Source organism: Aspergillus bombycis (assembly GCF_001792695.1).
Source record: "Aspergillus bombycis strain NRRL26010 chromosome Unknown contig00063, whole genome shotgun sequence".
In the NCBI taxonomy this organism is placed as follows: Eukaryota; Fungi; Ascomycota; class Eurotiomycetes; order Eurotiales; family Aspergillaceae; genus Aspergillus; species Aspergillus bombycis.
The window spans coordinates 150,845-169,671 of NW_019170065.1; the positions used below are offsets into that span (position 1 = coordinate 150,845).

Consider the following 18,827-nt stretch of genomic DNA (forward strand, 5'->3'; position numbering starts at 1 on the left):
AAGATTTATAGAACTAGTCTTCCAGGCTCAACCGTCAAAAGAGCCTTGACACGGTCCAAGAAAACCCTGGCCCTCTTTTCTTCTTCAACAGGAACAGTCAGACTGAAGACATTGGCGGCGTTACCAGCCGGAGACTCCACCCCTGAGGGCCGGGAAGCGGCCTTAGAGACTTTGCCGCTAAGAATATCGATGATATCTTCCTTAACGGGTTTGGCCGGCTGAGCGGCGGAGGGCGCCTCCACTGCGTTCAACTCAGGAAAGTAATCGCCCCGGGATGTCTGGATGGGCTTTGCACCGAGAACCTCTTCGAATAGCTCGTCGGCGGACTGCTTCTCGCGAGATGAACGGGGGAGGTCGTCGTTGGCCAGGTCGGTAGCACGGGCGAGGAATGTCGCAAGGGGCACGTTAACACCCAAAGTCTCTTGGATCTTCTTCTGGACGGACAGGACAGTAGCCAGGGAAATCGAGACGGCTACGGAGGTAGTTGGTGGGGGTCTAGCAACTGACTCCTCGGCCACTGGCTGTGGCTCAGCGGGCTTGGGCGGCGCGGCGATCTTGATGTTGCTCAGATCGAGGTGGGCAAGCTTATCAAACCGGGCTTGCTGGGTGGCGGGATAACCAGCCGGGATAGAGCCGAGGTAGGCGAGCACATCGCCCTTGAGAAGACGGCCCTTGGGACCAGACGCCGGGATCTTCGAAACCTCCGATTCTGGAATGCCCTTCTCGTGAAGGAGCTGGATAACGGATGGGTACAGCGGGTAGGCGGGGTTCTGGGTCTGGACGGCAGAAGAAGATGCCAGGCCTAGATAATGCGGTCAAAAGCGATGTCAGCGTACATGTCCCAGAAGTTGTATATACCCCAGGCGCCTTTGCGAAAGAATCTCCCTCATTTGGATATCCCGCGGGCAACTTACGTCTTGTGGTACCGAGTACGCGTGGTTGCCGTCTGGCGAGCACGGCCGGAATTTGACGCACAGTGAAGCTGGAGGCCATTTCTGGGTATACAAAGATCACTCTTTATGAAATCTGGGTCGTGTGCTTTCTCCGGTCGTATGATACTCCCGTGGCGCTGTAATTGGATTCGGCGGACTAGGGACAGGAACGATCAAGAACCCACCACCACGTCGATGGGGCCGCACGGAATCCCAAGTGGATCGTGTGACTTGAGGCGATATCGCGATCTAAAGCTAATTGTAAGAAGACATAAACGCTGGATTTTACTGCAAAAGCTGAGACTGACCTTGTAGAGACGTTGAGGTTGTTGGGAGCTTCACCGGCCGCCCGGACGGGAACATTTTTCTGCCGCGGAGAGGACCGGATTCCAAGTCCGTCATTGTTGCTGAGAGCTATCGGAGTTCTCCATTGAACTATCGGTAAGTTCATTTTTCCTATGCGTTCCTTTCAATTGCCTAGCTCTAGACTGTATGGAATGTCGGAGCCCAATGCCCGCCCGGCATTCAGCGATTTCCACCTCGTATCTGATCCTTCCTACATATTCTAATGCTAATTGACCGTGTGCCTTGAACTAGGTACCATAATGTTTGCAAGATCTTTTGCTTTCCGTGCATTCTCGCCGCAGTGTCCCAGGACCTTCATAACCCCCGGATCGTCGGTGTCAAGCCCAACATGGAGATATTTCACTTCAAGCGCTGTTCGAACAAAGGCCGCAGTCAAAGTCAAGCCCCAATATAACCCTCCCCAATTCAAAGCGCCCCCACAAACCGAGCAAAGTCTGAAATTTGCTGGACGACGAGCAGAGGGGTTCGGAAAATTAGAACGAAAAGTCGCAAAAGAAGGACAAGTATTACTTTTCCAAGCGCCATCACATCGCAGCTATGTTCTAGGCGCCTACGGCATTTCAGCATTTTGCTTCGCTTACTCCGTGTACAACTCTAATGTTGTCTTTCGCGATCCGATAATACCTCTCCCAATGTGGCAGCAGGCTCTCTTTGGTGGTATCTGTGTCATGATGAGCGTCATGGGTACCGTGTTCCTTTTCAAAACTGGACGGCTGATCAAAACAGTCAATGCCGTTCAATCTAACGGACAGACCCATCTCCGCTTTACTGTTCGGAGCTTCATTCCTTTCAGGAAGCCATTTGAGTTCGATGCTTTACCTCATCAAATAGCGTTCTCTCGTCGGCTAGTTGTGACGCATGACTCTGTCACTCGCATGCAGCAGGCGGAGGCCGCTCAAAATGGGAACGTGAGCTTCTTCAAAGCGCCTTTGAAGAAGACGAGTATGCTCCTTTGGAGACTATTCCGATCTGTCCGGCAGTTGTTCACACAAGAAGACTTCATCCTCTTGGAAGTGGAAGGCCAAAAAGGTGTTATGAGGATGGATTCCGCGGGATTTGTATCGCAAGACTTTCTTGTGATTGGTAACCCGGTCACTTTCAGGCGTTAGATGACTGGGTGATCGATTTAGCCCGCTGTGAGCCAGCGGATTCTGACATTCATTCTGAAAGTATCTAATACTGTTATCGTTCTTGGTCCCGCTTGATTGGGGCCTTCTTGCATCCTGAACTGATAAAGCGTCTCGGTCTGTCCTTGTACAACAGATTCCCATGTATAAATAAAACCAATTCTTTTACCAAATGTAGCAGTGCCGAGCATAGTCTAAGCGAATGAAAAGAAAAAAGACGATATCATGGTTGTATTGTCCGCTGCACGTGACCTCCCGGCGCGTCCTCCTAATTGTCTGAGACGCGACTTCCAGATCACTATCGTGCGGGCCCCTCCAAACACCCGACGGTCAGTTGTTATTTACCCCAGAGTCTCTGGGTCGCCTGAGGTAGTTCTCAACACTTCGCTTTATCTTTCCAGACTTGCAACCGCGGTCGCCGAAAAGCGACTGCCTTGCCGCAAGATGGGGAAGCTCATCAGGCTCGAACTTTTTAGTATGCAGCGCTTTCAGAAGGCCATGATACATACTTGATTGCTGACTGGCACACAGACTTCAAATCTTACAAGGGACACCATACCCTTCTTTTCGGCGATGCCTATTTCACATCTATTATCGGACCCAACGGGTCCGGAAAGTCCAACTCGTGCGCTTCTCCGTATGCCCGACTGGAAATGTACGTGCGCTGACCATATCAGGATGGATGCTATTTCCTTTGTGCTAGGAATCAAATCTTCCCACTTGCGATCTACGAACCTTCGCGATCTTGTCTACCGCGGCCGTGTCCTGCGCACCTCGAAACTTGATGCCGATGGCAATGTTATCGATGAAGAACCAAACGGGCAGGATACCACAGAAGATGGAGTTGATGGAGGACAATCACAAGACCCCAGCGGATCAAACGATCCTAAAACAGCCTGGGTTATGGCAGTCTACGAGGACGATGCCGGCGAGGAGCAGCAATGGCGACGGTCGATTACGAGCCAGGGAGTCAGTGAATACCGCATCAACAACCGTATCGTGACAGCGCAGCAATATAATGAGGCGCTTGAGGCGGAGAATATCTTAATTAGGGCGCGCAACTTCTTGGTCTTCCAGGGTGATGTGGAGGCGATTGCGTCGCAGTCACCGAAGGATCTTACTCGGTTAATTGAGCAGATTTCGGGAAGTCTGGAATACAAGGCTGAGTACGAACGTCTCAAAGCGGAGGCAGAGGACGCTGCGGAGCAACAGACAGTCCAGCTCAACCGTCGGCGAGCCATTAATTCCGAGATCAAGCAATACCAAGAACAGAAGCGGGAGGCCGAGAATTATGCCCGTAAAGCGGAGGAGCGCGACCAAGCTATCATCACTCATATCCTCTGGAAGCTCTTCCATTTCCAGCGCATGATCGACGATTCCAGTGCAGAGATCTTGAAGTACCAAGATGAACTCAAGGAATACCGCCGGGGCGTTGAGAAGTATGAAAAGAACGTCGAGGATGCTAAGAAGGAACACGCGAGTGTTGGTCGAGAGGTAGCAAAGGCCGACAAGAATATCACGAAGAAAGAGAAGGATATCGAGGAGGCCGCTAATGACCTGGTTCCGATCGACGAGAAAGTCGACATTACTATGAAAAAGGTAGAGCGGTTTGCCTCTCGGATCGCGGAGATTGGCAAGGAGCGAGACTCGCAATCAGGCAATGTCAAGCGGCTCGAGAAAGACTTGAAGGTCGTTGAAAAGGCCCAATCCCAGTGGGAAGCAGAGTGGCAAAAGACAATGACCAAACAAGGCGTTCAACTGAGCGAGGCTGATCAGCAAGAATACAACAAACTTAAAGAAGAAGTCAACAAGCGATCATCTGCGGAGCAGCTGAACCTTGACAACTTGCGGCGCCAAATGAAGACTGAAGCTGAAGCCTACAACAGCCTTAAAAGCAAATTTGAAAGCACCGAGTGGCAGCTCAAGACTTTAGAATCAGATACAACCTCCTTGACTGAGCGTAAATCGTCTATCAAGGATACGGTCAAAACTACATCTAAAGATATCGAACGCAAGAAGAAGGAGTTGAACGCACTCACTTCCGAACGACTGCGTGTTTCGCAGATGAGGACTGAACTTGAAGAGAAGCTACAGGTTGTCTTAAAGAAGCTTCTTGAAGCTGATGACGGCAAGAAGCAGACTGAGAGGGAGATCAGAACAAAGGAGCTGATCTCGACCCTGAAGCGTATCTTTCCTGGCGTGAAAGGCCGCGTCAGTGACCTATGCAAGCCGAAACAGAAAAAATACGCCGACGCTGTGAGCACTGTTCTTGGCCGTCACTTTGATGCTATTGTTGTCGATAACGAGAAAACTGCCAAGGAGTGTATCCAGCATCTTCGTGATCAGAGAGCCGGCCAGGCTACCTTTATTCCTCTGGAGACTATCCAAGTTAAGGCATTCAATTCTAACCTGAAGGGAATGCACAGAGGAATGCGCCCAGCAATTGAAACAGTGGATTATGATGACTCTGTAGCCAGAGCTATCAGCTATGCATGCGGAAACGCCATTGTGTGTGATGACTTGGCGACAGCCAAGTATCTCTGCTACGAAAAACATGTGGATGCGAAGGCCGTTACTCTCGACGGTACCGTTATCCACAAGGGTGGTTTGATGACTGGTGGCCGAGGCCCTCAGCAGAATTCAAAGCGCTGGGAAGATTCCGAGGTAGAGAATCTATTCAAGCTCAAGGACAAATTGATGGCCGACCTTGCCAATCTGCCCAAGGGCCATCGTCGGGGTACCGAAGAAGAAACGCTGCAAGGAGAGCTGGTTGGTCTTGAACAGCGCTTGTCGTATGCCCAAGAGGAGCTCAAAGCGCTTGAGAGGAACCTTCAAAGCAAGCACAGCGAATTGGACTTTGTCAAGCGCCAGCTCGAGGAGGTGAGGCCCAAGTACGTGGAGAAGCAGGAAGAACTGGCGGAGCTTGAACAGACCATCACAACATCCCAGGAAACCGTCAGCAATGTTGAAGATGAGGTCTATCGTAAATTCTGCAAGCGCCTTGGTTACAGCAACATTCGTGAATATGAAGTTCAGCAGGGTTCCCTACATGAAGAAGCTGCCCAGAAGAAACTTGAATTTACAACCCAAAAGAGCAGAATTGAGAATCAGCTCAGCTTTGAGAAGCAGCGTCTTCAGGCCACTCTTGATCGGATTGCCAGTCTGCAGACTCAACACCAGCGTGATCAAGATATGATTGAAGAGCTCAAAGAAGAACAAGAGCGCATCCGTAACCAACTAGACGAGTATAATGCGGAGCTCGAAATTCTTCGCGAGCGTCTCGAGCAGCGGAAGGAATCTTACGCGCAATCTGCTGAAAACCTCACACAACATCGTAGGGAGCTCCAAAGGCGCAGCAGAGATGTGGAAGCTACCTTGAAGAACGTGAATGCATTGGAAACAGAGGTCCAGCGCAACTCATCCAGCCGATACGCTCTTCTTCGGCGCTGCAAACTCGAGGATATTGACCTCCCATTGACCGAGGGATCAAACCCTCTAGACCAGCTTCCTATTGATGAGCTTGTCCAAGCAGCCGACCCTGACGCAATGGATGTTGATGAAGACGCGAACGGTGGCGCTGACGGCGCTTTCACGGTTCAGGACTATGGTATTGAGGTTGATTTCGACTCTCTCGGCGAAACACTCAAGGAGGTGAGCACTGCTACCTATGCTGTTCCAGAATACATACTAACTTCGCCCTAGGAGTCCGACGAAAAGCTCGAAGAGGAGTTACTAGATAAAGTTCGGTCTCTGAACAGTGAACTCGACAAGATGGCTCCGAATACCCGTGCAATGGAACGGCTGGAGAGTGTCGAAAATAAACTCCGAAGCACAGAGAAGGACTTTGACGAGTCGCGAAAACACGCTCGAAAGACCAAGGAGGACTTCGAGGAAGTGATGCGCCAACGATCAGAGCTATTCAACCAGGCGTTTACTCACATATCGGAGCAAATCCAGCCCATCTATCGCGACTTGACAAAGAGTAGCAACTATCCATTAGGTGGACAGGCGTAAGTTACGGGGAATTCGTGTGTAGTTAATCTGCGCCTATGCTGATGAGATATTACCACTCGATAGGTACCTGGACATCGAAGATTCAGATGAGCCATATCTTGATGGTATCAAATACCATGCCATGCCACCGCTTAAGCGTTTCCGAGACATGGAGCACCTATCTGGTGGTGAGAAAACCATGGCAGCGTTGGCTCTCCTGTTTGCCATCCATTCGTACCAACCATCGCCATTCTTCGTGCTGGACGAAGTTGATGCTGCCCTCGACAACACTAACGTCGCTCGGATTGCGAACTACATTCATGATCACGCTGCTCCGGGTATGCAGTTTATCGTCATCAGTTTGAAGACTGGTCTCTTCCAGAACAGTGAGGCCTTGGTTGGTATTTACCGAGATCAGACCGAGAACAGCAGTAAATCCTTGACCCTTGATGTGAGCTTTGCCTTTCTCTCCCCTTGATTGACATGTGGCACGGCGATTGACTTTGGTTTCTCTTGCAGCTCCGGAAATATAATTAGACGACTCGGACTGGTATATTCACCACCAGGGAAACAGTCCTTTCTTGATGATATGTAGAATAGTGGTTGATCTTCTTTCTTTCGTGGTTCATAGCTACGATACTACTGGTTCTTGCAACGGAATAATGGTTCGCTGTAGGCAATTGATTTGCTTTCTTTGATGTACAGTGGCAGTGCACAGTAGCGAAGCTAATCTGTCCATTGGTTTCATACTCCATACAGAGTCCCAAAACCGCAGTTTCCCCCTTAAAAAGCCTGACAGTCTCCACTTTGGTTGACACGAACAGTTGCCGACCGGTTGAGTACATACTCAATAGTTTGGACCTTCCCGTGGCATGAGAAAGGCACGGACTGCGTTGCGTGCAGGGCCTAGGTCCTGGCATCGGATTTCATCCGAAGCATAACGTGGTCGTTTCAGCTTCCTAGGAAGGTTGTCCAAGGTATATTCCCTCGACGGACATTTGCAGTTACATGAAAGGCGGGCCCTATTGCAGTATGTAGTTACCATCCTTACTTGATGACAGTTCGGGATACTGCGCAGCGCGTCCGGGAGATACCCCAGTCTTCTATGTACATGTTTTGGTGTAGTGGGTTGTCTGTACAGGTAGCATTCCTCAGTCCATGCATACGAGGCTGGCGCGAACCGTCGGCATACTAATGCCAACGAAAGACGATCCCAGACTGCCAAATATGGCAATATCGTTTTGGCGACTCCATTTTGGACTTGGCGATATGGGGGGGGGGGGGGCGAAAAACACAAACACAAGAACTGGAAGTGTGGGTATTTTTGAAATTTGAAGGCGAAATGGGCGGGAGGAAAACTTCGCCACGGAGAAATGAAAGGGTAGACCCGACGCTCTGGGTCGAGAATCAATAGACTATGGAAACTTACCTTCCGGTTGCCTGTAATCCGTGTCCATCAGATCGGCACTCGATCAATGGTGGGCAGGCGTCTAGATCACTGATCGGTTGTGCCCGTCGAATCCTGCCAGCTGGGTAGGCGTAAGCCACAATGCGGTTGTGGATTGTTGCTATGTATGGAGAGGCGGGCCCACTTCTGTAAGAGATGAGGTAGTGGAGCTTGGAAGGTTCGCCATCCGAGTGGTTGCGCACTTCTTCAATCTATTAGGGGTACATGGAAGTCGCGCTTTCCGTAACCTACTCTGTATGCGCCGAGTGCAGCGGAATTGACGACCGTATGCATCGCAAATCCGGATAGAACCTAAGAGCCTAGCTAGATACATTGATTATGAGATGAGATCCACCTGGATGTAACCCGCGTTACAAAATACCACCAGGAACGACTAATGAGGGGGCCGAGTTGAGCGACTGTCAGAGCAAGAACCTCCTTGTGGGGAGGTCTCTTAGATTTTGGTGCGGTTTCATATGGTGAGCCTCCCATTTGCAAGGCAAAAGATCATCTTCCCCGGATACGCGTTTTAATGAATGCAGATCAGTGCGAGGTCGATCTTCAGAGATAGAGTTTTGTGCTGAGGACCGTCGAATCTCCTCCGGAGGCTTGGATTCTAGTAAGTATCGGCGAAGGATTTCATGGCGGCAACGCTTCGAATCACGTAAACAGCACTTTCCAGAGAGAAGTACGTGGTTGTCAGTCATGTTCTCCATTGGCAATGATGGCTGTCATCGTAAATTAAGTCGGGAGGGTCAAAGCGCGGATAGGCAGGAAATTTGCATCAATATCAGCAATGCGACAGCAATAGTGTACTGTGGGATAAATTAAGTATTGAATGTCATCTGTACTTCGTACAGGGGCAATATTCTCGATAAGGATGCATCTACCGGTTGCGTCCGTACCAGCGGAATTCATCGTTAAACTAGTACAGCGACAATATCCAGGAGGTTATTCATCGAATGGTCGGTGTGGAAGCACGACGATCTGCGGTAGTTAGTGTGTTCGATATCTCATAAATCCACGGGCCAATAAGTTCGCTCAAACTGGAGGGCCTGAATACAGGTATCCAGACCCCAATAGATTAATCGATTTCTGTCGGTGCTCAGGCTGCACTAATGCTGCTGATAGCCATACTATCAGAAGATGATTGATTGGCACTTTTATCTCGTATTGGCTGACATTCTATATGCGCCGTTTGGGAATAAGGCACCAAAAGTGCCCAAGCTCTGCAGCCATCGTGATTTTAACCGTCGGTTTGTAACGTTACTATGGTGTTGCTCGGGTCACCAATCTGCAAGCCATCCTGTACAGTGTCCACCATTTGGTGCTTGCGTACGTGGCTGTCTTGGTGGCCATGCCTCCCCTGTCATAACATCGTTCGGTCCATCAATCAAATCAAGTCAAAAAAAAAAGACGGTTGTAAAAGCGAAGCAATCACCATCGACTTTCCCCGCAAAAGAGAGGGGATAGTTACTGCTTGGTTTTCCATTTGGCTTAACCCCCTGGTCACCATCTGCAGGAATGTTCCGAGTGCCACCGCTGACCACTACATCAACTGTGGTCGCATAGCTACTAAATTCGTGTAATCTGTCCAGGACCTCAGGTTGCTTTTTCTCTCCCGTTGGTCCTTCAGCTGCCTCGATGCACAGGATTTAATTCATAAATGTCTCAGTCGGGGCTCGCCGGAGATGAGAGGGCCCAATAGTGATGATCGGGTATATTCTCCGTGGGACGGTGAAACAATTTATGTCTCTTCCCAACAATACGTTGGAACAAAAGAACCAACTAACTGCAGTCTGTATCGTTCGTGGTAAGAATGAATATTCGGCTACGTTCGGGCCAATTCACTTTACTGACCAAAAAACGGTATCTATCACACATGTCAAGACTCGAAGAGTTTCTCCTGCATTGTCCACCATTGCAACATATTCGAGTTGCTATCGTTTTTGGGTGAACTTTATTGAAGCGATCGGCGGTCAAGCTGCAACTCTGATGTCCAATCTTCGTACAGGGTCTTGGTGGGAGGTAACGCCTTGAACCCAACTGACGTTGAGCCGGTACGAAAGGAGTTAATCCCACTGGCGGGTAATGGTTCCAGAACGTAACATGCCGAGCAGCTCCAGTTTAGCGACTTTCATAACATCCCAAAAGAAAGGCTTTAGTCGCTGGTGGAAAGGATCTCCGGCGCCATTACCGAGCCATGGAGCGGGCCTTGTGGAGACACTAGAAACAGGTCGCGTTAGTCTCTTTCCATTCAACTTGACGTTCAGATCTTCCCTGGACCATGTGACGCCCACTTGGAATAGGGCATCAGTGCTGCGGAAACTCGAGGACAATCCTTTGAGAAAGTCAAAGCCCGCACTATCGTGTCAGGCAGGCTGTTCCAGACAACTACTGGGCTAGATGATTGGTTGATATGGTGCCGAACCAGTGTCCTTCTACTGTGTGTGTGTGCGCCAGTCCTGTTGTTAATTGTAGAACCCTAGTCAACTCGGCCAGTTGAGGATGTTCATGCATCATCTCAGAGGCGTATACTTGGGTTACCACTCTTTCAGAACCCGGACTTGAAGATCATCATTCCGTTGACCAAACATAGTCTGATTAGAGTTAGGCTCAACCGCTCTGCTATTGGCGTTGGTCCATGAGGCTGGCTTGGTCTTCGCTTATCAACGAAATAGAACACACTAGTAGCTCAGAATGGTCCAGGCCATTGTTGCTTTTGGCGAAATAATGGGAACATACTAGTACATGAGTATCGGTACATGCAGCTCCCGTTCCCATAGCCTGAATGGTTCATTTGGTCATCGCCCAAATAAGGAATGGAATTCAGGCCACCAAGCTGGCAGGTGTTGGGAATAACAGCACGTCATTTCATCCCTATGTCTGTAAACACGACATCATCGATGTTTCTGGTGTGACTTGGCAGCATTTGGCGCCATGAACTGCCTCAACTTTCGCTTTCTCTTTTGGGGAAAAGATGTCCTAGTCATGCACAAGTATGGAGCCTAGTCCCCATTAATAGATTAATAAAAACTTAGGTGTATAGTTGGTGGCTTCGATCTTCTGTAGGTATTTGTTTTCCTTGCATTAGTCTGTCAATTGTAAAAGCCACAGTCGTGTTGACATGACCCATTGTTCATTTAGCATCGTACTTTTTCACTCTTGGCCGCGTACTCCAATAAGGGTATTGTTCTTCCTCGTCGTATAATATTTGGCTGCTTCTCGGCTGTAGATATGGTTTCAATGAACCCCCTGAAATCCTAAATTGCTGCAGACACCTCATGACCTAGCTGTCCCTTTCTGTCTCCCTATAATAGCCAATTCTCGTTGTTAACCGAGCATTTACTTTCATTCAAACTATACCAGCAATAAGTGGCGTTAAACAGAAACAGCCCTTGGCGAGATACCACTCATCTCGTATAATGAGTATGACTAGTCCAGAGTACAGCATGGATGCGATAGGTCAGCCTATGGCTGCGAAAGAAGAAGAGCAACCGCAGATACTTCCATATCACGATATGACTCGGTCGAAGGCACCGGTATGAACAAGAGCCCCCCATTGAATCGGACGCATCACAGTCTCATGTGATATCATGGATAGGAATGCTCGCCGACGACAACCATATTCAACTTCCCTTACCCACACTTCGCTTTGTTATACATCAACCGCAATGGAGAGCTCGGTGTGGAGGCTTCGTCTTCTATCGCAAGTTATGAGAAAGCGATCTTCACGCACGACGTTAAGGAGAGGTTTCTTAAATCAGCCACGGTCGGATGGCAGCCTGATTTGCAAAGTTATCATACCAGTAAGTGAAGAGGTAATCGATGGAGGGATCATAAGAAGAACATAGTAATAACCAGGATGATGTTCTGCGGCAGACTCCGTGGGTCACATGGACGGCGATGTCAAACCCTTCTTATCAAACACTCCCTTTACTCTACAACAACATCACCACCATCATCAAGCAGGCTGGTATCAGCCCGAGTTAATTCCTTGCGAGTGGCAGTCACTGCAGAACAAGCGTCATAGGCGAAACCTCAGACGCGTGAGCTCCGATGTCCATCGTGATTCGGACTCGGATTCTCCTGGCGCCACGATCAGGTGGACGGCACTTCGACTTGGGCAAAAGGATCTTTTACGGACTTACTATGAGAAAGCATTTGAGAATTTCCAACAGCTTAACTGCAGAGCAATTGCAAAGGCCTTCGTCAAACTGGTCGAGCCCCGCAAGCAAGTCAACCACCCATACAATGGACGAAAGACCACTGCAGGGTCGTCTCAGCGAGTAGATCCAGAATTAACGAAGCCAAAATGGTGGCCTACGGGTGTCACACATAGGGAGCCCGATCATCTTCTGAAAGCTGGTAGGACATACTCGTTCCAGGCGCTCTCATCGAAAGCACCATGCTGATTCTCAGTCCACTTATGCAGAGCGAATTCGGCTTCTTGTACATATTTTGTGCGAGTTGAAAGACAGCCATGGGATAACGGCAGATAAGCTCAAAGATGCCGGACAAGATGTACGGCGACAGATCATGCCGGCAGAGCGTTTACGGGTATTGGATGAGATTTACTATGTTCGAGAGATGGAAGAGCTCTACCTAGATGGCAAAATCAGTATGGTTCCCTTGGCATGCTTCGTTACTAGAAGGTTTGGCAAGACTAACCACTGAGGCAGGCGGCGACACTATTATCCACGTCTCCCATGTCCACCTGGCTGAAGCCGGTACTGACTCCGAGTTGCACGAGAATTCACCCAGCGACTACTCCAATCAACTGGTTAATCCTGCTGTCAAGTCTAAGCGAGATGCTTCCAACATGTCCGAGAGTCATAAGCCAGGCTACGAGAGCGATGTACATCCCTCCACCGAGCACAACCAGCCAGTAAGACAACCGCTGGGTCAAATCTCCTGTGCTCCTTTATCCCCACTTTCAACTCCCTCTATTAGTCGAAAGAGTTCCTTGGAGAGTAGCTTAACGACATATTCTTCTGACCTGACTTCGTCTATGTTGTCGTCCAATGAGGCCAATCGAGTATATGCATCGAAAGACATCAATGCTACCGGGTCGTGTATTCCAGGTTATTTTGCCCAACATATCTCTCCACAGACTACTGGACAAAATACTCAGACCGGATTTTGGAACAATATCCCTCAGGGGCATCAGTCGCTTGCGTTTCAAGGATACTAATGAAGTTAATGGGACTATTTGTTGATTCCGAATAGTGGAAACATTTGACGGATACAAACCCATAGTGCGACCTCTCATCGCGCTCTTTCTTATCTTTTTCTTTTCTTTCTCTTTATTGGATAGATACCAATGTACACTTAAGGCACATAAATAAGTATAAGTGCGTCACTAGGCGAACATGACAAATAAAATCTCAAGAGAATCAAACATGTTCCTATTTTCCTTTTATCTTTCTAAGCTTCTCACTCCCACCCCCTAACTAGCCAACTACCAGTACTGGTTACTCGCTTTTTGTGCACTATAGTGAAGGAAATCAGGAACTTCAATCCAATGTGAATTCAGCAGTTTTGCTCCTGTAAACATAGAATGAATCATGATAGCAACTACCATAGTAGAACTCTGCATCGCAAAATACTAGACAACAGCGCTAATTGCACATGAAGATACATCGAAAGCAGAGCTATCCTAGCAAAAACAAGCTGTTCCACAGAAGCCGTAAGCACTGTCTCCTAAACGCCGCTATAAGTACTCATGAGTGATAAATATAACCGCATTCTTATTATAATGGCCATGTTTGCAAGCTGGGAAACTACTGGTTTACGGTCAACCAGCAGTCCAAGGTCTTCCTTCATCGTCCACAGCACATCCGTACCGCTAAACCGAGTGGGTGCATTCCGCACAGGCTAGCCATGCGGGTGGTAGAACATATTAAGATGCCGATATCCTTTTATCCCCCTCAGTGCATCCCTTACTGGCTCTAAGGCCATCTCGGCTCGAACGTCCCAGTGCCCGGCCTGCTCGGCCTGCCCGACGACAGCGACTCGATAGCGTATGAGGAAAAGGAGGGTAATATACTTCAATGCCCTGACATCAGTCGTAATACTATGCGAGATTCTCTCCAATTCCTGTGGGATCACAATGTGTATTGTGGTGAGACATTCTAACTGTCGACGAATGGCAACTACGTTGGTAACATGACAGGTGAGGCGCCGAAGCTCTATCGGGCGGTAGGCGAAGTGTTTTATATTCAGCCTAAGGTCGGGTGGAAGTTTCATAGGCCAAGGGCTTGCGAACATGAAGACAAAGTAGGAGAATAGAGCCCGTTTGGCTACCCAGGCGCACACTTTGTCTGCGAGCCTGAGATTGTAATAAGTTGACTCTGGGTCCCTCCAGACGACCTTCTTCGCTTGGCCGTAATCTAAGTAGATTATTGGATGGTCGAGCCATTCGGCGTGAGGAGGTGTCATAGCAAGAATGAAAATGACATAGCAAACATTCAGTGGGAGGCTGTGGATTGTTCTGTTGGGTGACATCTGGACGATTGTTTTAGCGAGATTGGTGTGTATGAAGTGAACGGATTGATTCTAAGTGATACAACGGTAGAGGATACGATAGTATTTAGGAGGGGATGGTGGATGATAGAAGATTCATATTCGTGGTGTGATCAAACATGAAACCGGAATATATAGTATTTGTGACTGAATATGGAAGGGGCAATGTTATTATTGACTCTAATGTTAAGATGCTTCCCCTAGAGTGTGAGCACCTTTCTGTATTAAGTTGCTCACATTGTAGGTATATGCAACATACGAATACATCGGTTGGACTAGCTGAGCTTGGCAGCTTTCTCCATGTCCTCTCGCGTAAGAATATCCCCAGACTTTCGGAGAGGACTTAGTCGCCCCATTTTCCGCAACTGGGCGATAAGACGTTCATCGCCAAAGTGGCTGTTATGTTCGAACTCCGGCTCTTCTGCGTATGCGACCCGCGCAACATCCACAAGCATTCGAGCCGTCATTCCAAAAACCCGATAACGTGTCAGCACACCGGGCTTTTCCGTTTCGTTCAGAGCATTGACAGCATCTTTTTGTCGTTGGTTGGCAGTGCGAGGTTTGACCACTGACTGAGGCCGAACAGGAACGAAGAATTGATGCACTGCCTAGTCAGTAACGGCAAACCGACAGAGAAAGAGGAGGATATCTTTCAGGGGCGGTATGCTCACTGCGCCAATTTGACTGGTGCCACTCCGTCCAAGCACCTTGATACCAATCCGATGGACTTCCACCCCAGTCACCCTCATCGCTCATGCGTAAGAAATTGTGAAATGGCGCCGTGAACACTGCCGCAACTTCCCTGGCATCCAATTTCGGGATTAATGTCACTTCAGGGTCAGCATTCTGACCGGTCTTCTCATCATAGGAGTGGAGTAGTGCCACACATGGGCGGACCACAAGCTCTGTTCTCGCAAGATTAGCCGGCAATTCGCAGAGATGCTCCACGACAAAGGGCTGAGGGAGCGACTGGTCATTATCTGGCAAACCAATCTCTTCGTGCGCCTCGCGTCGTGCTGTTTGAAATGGTGTTTCCTCTAGTGAGTCGGCCCTACCTGATATGATAGGTGTTGATTTAGTGATACATGTCGTTGGTCATTGTGTTCAGGCTTGCTTACCACCAGGTAACGCCGCTTGACCAGCGTCTATATACAACATAAGTCAGTATTTTGATGTTTCGATCTATTTCATTAGGTTCCCATCGTGGGATAAGCCAAGTCTGTGGATGACTTACACGAACTCAGAGTCTTTGCCCGCATTGTAAGAACTACCCGGAGATCCCCCTTAGGATCCGCATACAGCAGCAGCAAAACCGCCGCTCGTCGTGACAACGGGACCATCCCATAATTGGTTGGTGGAGGCTTGTACGATCTTAACCGATCAATCGCATCCTGTTGGCATGAAGGGGAAACCGTTGTTAGCCCGAATACGTCATCCCTTCGGTAGATTGATTATGCGGGGAAACAAAACAGGGGTACAGAATATGTACGTGGATGATGATCACACATGGATATCATAGGAATTAATACAATACAGAAGACAAGCGTTATGGAATTAATTCAGCCCGTCTTCTTTCTGCATTAAAATGGAACGACGGGGTCTTGAATGGTCTGCCATACCTGTGAGACGGCATTCAGACGTGGCATTTTCTGTACGTGGCTTGGGCGTTGAGTGCTAAAAGTGCGAGGTCCCAGGATGATCCGAGTGATTGTTTGACTTCGCATGGCAGAAGCGATCGATTTTGATACTAGTTCTATATGAACTAGCTTGCGCTGAGGGTCGGTATTATGCTAGTGAAGATGATCCGTCAACATACTACGATTGCCGAGGTTAGTGGAGAATCGATGGTCAGCAGCCGATGGATGCAAATGACCTCGTCTGCTGTTCCGTCGCAACACTGTGGCATACTATTCATACTGCTTCATGATTCCAGAAAGCACAACTAAACGATACTGTCTGGTCTATGAGTATATTGTGCACCAGCCTTGTTTAGGCTACACCCTTTTGTTCGAAACACAGGCACATCAAAGCAAGTATATTCCACATGATGCCTAGGATGTCTATTGAGCTAGACATCACTAAATAATGATAAAATGGTACATATAATATGACAAAGGGCAGATAAGAACTAACCGCAGAGGCCAGTGGACCATGATCAAGCAGATTAAACAAGAAAGTAGTCTATCGTATCAAAAATAACACAAACAAGAAGAAGAGTGGGAGGGAGAGCAGATGGAGGAAAGTCTATGTCATGCCGTGTAAATCCGGTGAGTCCTTAAGCGGAGGTCGTCTCCTTTTTTCCTTCCTTGGCCTGGGTCGATGAGTCTCTCAACTGCGCTTCCTCTACTTTTTCGCCCTCGGCCACAGCCTCGGCTGCCTCACCGGATTGGCCCTGATACTTGGCTTCGATGGTGACATCCTCCTTATCATCAATATCCTCATGATCCTTAGGCGCGGCGACGCCCTTCTCCTCGTTCTCGCTGTTCTGCTCGTTCTCCTCCTCAATGAGCTCTTGCTGCTCCTTGATGACCTCAAGACGCTGCTTGTTCGTGGCGGCACCCTCGGCGTTGTGCACCTCGAGTTCAATTTCATGGAACAGCTCCTCGGGAATGCTGGACAGCACCGACTGAAGAGCTTCGATCTGAGATGACATCTCGGTCTCTTTACCACCCTGCGCGTAAACATATGCGTTGCTCAGAACAAGAAGCGTAGATGGGACGCCTTGCTTGAGACGAAGGTCGAGCCATGTAGAGATATCATCGCGCAGACGAGCAGGGGAAACACCATGAGTGCGAATACCACGAGAGGCGCATGCCATCTGCAACTCTGGCACAGAAAGAGATTCAACCCCCTCATAGAAGATAGCGCGGTCATCGCGCTTGATCTGCCGCATGCGGTGTCGGATGTTGTAACGGAGCATGGCATCGGTGCCGAACGAATTCAGGTTCATATACTTGCAGATACCAACCAACTGAGGCCGAGACAAGTTGTCCAAAGTCAGGTCATCCTTGAAAACCTTGCAAACTTTGATAACATCCTCGGTCGAGGGTGCTTCTCCGGTTGTCCTAATTTTCTTGAAGAATTCTGCGAATTCCTCATTTTTGACAGTAGCAGCAGTCACAGGAAGACCACTCTCCCTGAGTGTATCTTTCAAGAAGGCAGAAACCTCTTTCCGTGTAGAGCTCAGGCTCAGTGCCTTCTTCTCGCGAGCTTTCTGTCCCTCGTACGTGCTCGGCAGCATATTAGGGAACAGCTTGAGAGCCACAGGGAGTAGCAACTCCGCAAAAGGGATTATCACAAACATAGAGAATGGAACCAGGCGGCCAAGATCCTTCACCGTTCGTTGGAGCTAAATGCATTGAGCAATTAGCATGGCCAAGCATGAAAGTAGAGGCAAGAGGATGGGGAGCGAACCTGTCGGTGTTCTCTTCTGCTCAGCTCATAGCCCGCTGCCATCTTCAATGCTAGTCTGGAACTAATTTTAACTTCCGTGGCCAAAAGCTTGGTGCCATCCCAATAGTGCTGGGCTTCCTTCTTGATCTTTTGCCCAATCGTCAATTTCTTTTGCTCCTTCTTCTCCTCAGCAGCCTCCTTCACTGCTCCTGCGTCACTTGACTTATCTTTGCTGCTCTGAGCATTGCTCTTCGGGGTAACTGGTAATTCGGGTTTAGGAACAACTTGTTGGTCATTTTTAGCAGGCTCTGGGACGATGGGCTTTTTCGCTTGCGCGGCGTTGAAGCCGGGCGGAGGAAAGCTCGATGAGGACGAGGTAGAAGTTGATTGCTCTGTAGCGTACCCACGGTGAGGGACCAGAATTGCTAAGGCTTGTATGTGAGATGGGAGGCCTCGGCCATTGATCCGGAGATTGGCGGCTGAAGGTGCGCCCAATGCACCCGTGAGGCGTGGCCGGGCTGATTAAGAATAAATGTTAGCCATAAAAAGGTGACCCTCCCAGCAAGCAATACCAGGACGTAGAAGCAACGCAGGTAGTAGCGACACAAGCGTACCGATCAAACTGGGGCGCAATGCAGCATTGTTGCGCACAAGTCTAGCCGATCTAATGCTGACAGACATAACGGAAGGCGTTGGAAAGGAGGTGCTCCAAAGAGCAAGTGAGTATAAAATGCAGGGACAACAATTTCGACCAAAATGATACAGCAAGTTATATGATTTCACACAAGGCAGATAACACAAATGGAACTGGCACGAAGATCTAAGGAGTGATGATGTGTCTTCGTTCTCCCCAAGTTCTGGAGTCCAGAAGCGGTCGTTCACGTGACTGCGATACTCGGAGTTTACATTTTGTCGCCGCCGGAGTTTATCTCATCAGTCGTCGGGGTCGCAATAAGCTTTGCCGATTTCCTCGGCGGCAACAAACTACCGGGACCGACTACTACTAGTAGTAGTAAATGCCTCACCAAAACCAGAGAGGGACTT

General features: G+C 49.0%; 7 protein-coding genes across 7 annotated transcripts; 3 read left to right on the forward strand and 4 right to left on the reverse strand.

Annotated features, from left to right (window-relative positions):
* Positions 1-5: 5 nt before the first annotated feature.
* On the reverse strand, positions 6-993 carry pdx1 (putative pyruvate dehydrogenase complex component Pdx1; the record flags this gene model as incomplete). The annotated part of the gene is made up of 2 exons (XM_022533102.1): positions 6-802; positions 915-993. The coding sequence occupies 2 exons, from the start codon at positions 991-993 to the stop codon at positions 6-8; spliced, it is 876 nt and encodes a 291-aa protein (XP_022387640.1).
* A 544-nt stretch (positions 994-1,537) lies between these two features.
* Positions 1,538-2,407, forward strand: ABOM_005974 (uncharacterized protein; the record flags this gene model as incomplete). The annotated part of the gene is made up of 1 exon (XM_022533103.1): positions 1,538-2,407. The coding sequence occupies one exon, from the start codon at positions 1,538-1,540 to the stop codon at positions 2,405-2,407; it is 870 nt and encodes a 289-aa protein (XP_022387641.1).
* Positions 2,408-2,650: 243 nt separating this feature from the next.
* ABOM_005975 (cohesin subunit SMC1) lies at positions 2,651-6,896 on the forward strand (the record flags this gene model as incomplete). Its single annotated transcript, XM_022533104.1, has 5 exons — positions 2,651-2,900; positions 2,957-3,050; positions 3,103-6,076; positions 6,128-6,435; positions 6,503-6,896. The coding sequence occupies 5 exons, from the start codon at positions 2,651-2,653 to the stop codon at positions 6,894-6,896; spliced, it is 4,020 nt and encodes a 1,339-aa protein (XP_022387642.1).
* Positions 6,897-11,290: 4,394 nt separating this feature from the next.
* Positions 11,291-13,059, forward strand: ABOM_005976 (DUF2841 domain-containing protein; the record flags this gene model as incomplete). Its single annotated transcript, XM_022533105.1, has 5 exons — positions 11,291-11,407; positions 11,470-11,674; positions 11,748-12,233; positions 12,301-12,486; positions 12,548-13,059. 5 exons carry the CDS (start codon positions 11,291-11,293, stop codon positions 13,057-13,059), a joined length of 1,506 nt encoding a protein of 501 aa, XP_022387643.1.
* A 683-nt stretch (positions 13,060-13,742) lies between these two features.
* On the reverse strand, positions 13,743-14,372 carry ABOM_005977 (uncharacterized protein; the record flags this gene model as incomplete). The annotated part of the gene is made up of 1 exon (XM_022533106.1): positions 13,743-14,372. The coding sequence occupies one exon, from the start codon at positions 14,370-14,372 to the stop codon at positions 13,743-13,745; it is 630 nt and encodes a 209-aa protein (XP_022387644.1).
* A 293-nt stretch (positions 14,373-14,665) lies between these two features.
* ABOM_005978 (NUDIX hydrolase) lies at positions 14,666-16,114 on the reverse strand (the record flags this gene model as incomplete). The annotated part of the gene is made up of 5 exons (XM_022533107.1): positions 14,666-14,994; positions 15,062-15,445; positions 15,509-15,535; positions 15,625-15,781; positions 16,010-16,114. The coding sequence occupies 5 exons, from the start codon at positions 16,112-16,114 to the stop codon at positions 14,666-14,668; spliced, it is 1,002 nt and encodes a 333-aa protein (XP_022387635.1).
* Positions 16,115-16,665: 551 nt separating this feature from the next.
* On the reverse strand, positions 16,666-18,464 carry ABOM_005979 (MRS7 family protein; the record flags this gene model as incomplete). Its single annotated transcript, XM_022533108.1, has 3 exons — positions 16,666-17,739; positions 17,805-18,301; positions 18,398-18,464. 3 exons carry the CDS (start codon positions 18,462-18,464, stop codon positions 16,666-16,668), a joined length of 1,638 nt encoding a protein of 545 aa, XP_022387636.1.
* Positions 18,465-18,827: the final 363 nt, after the last annotated feature.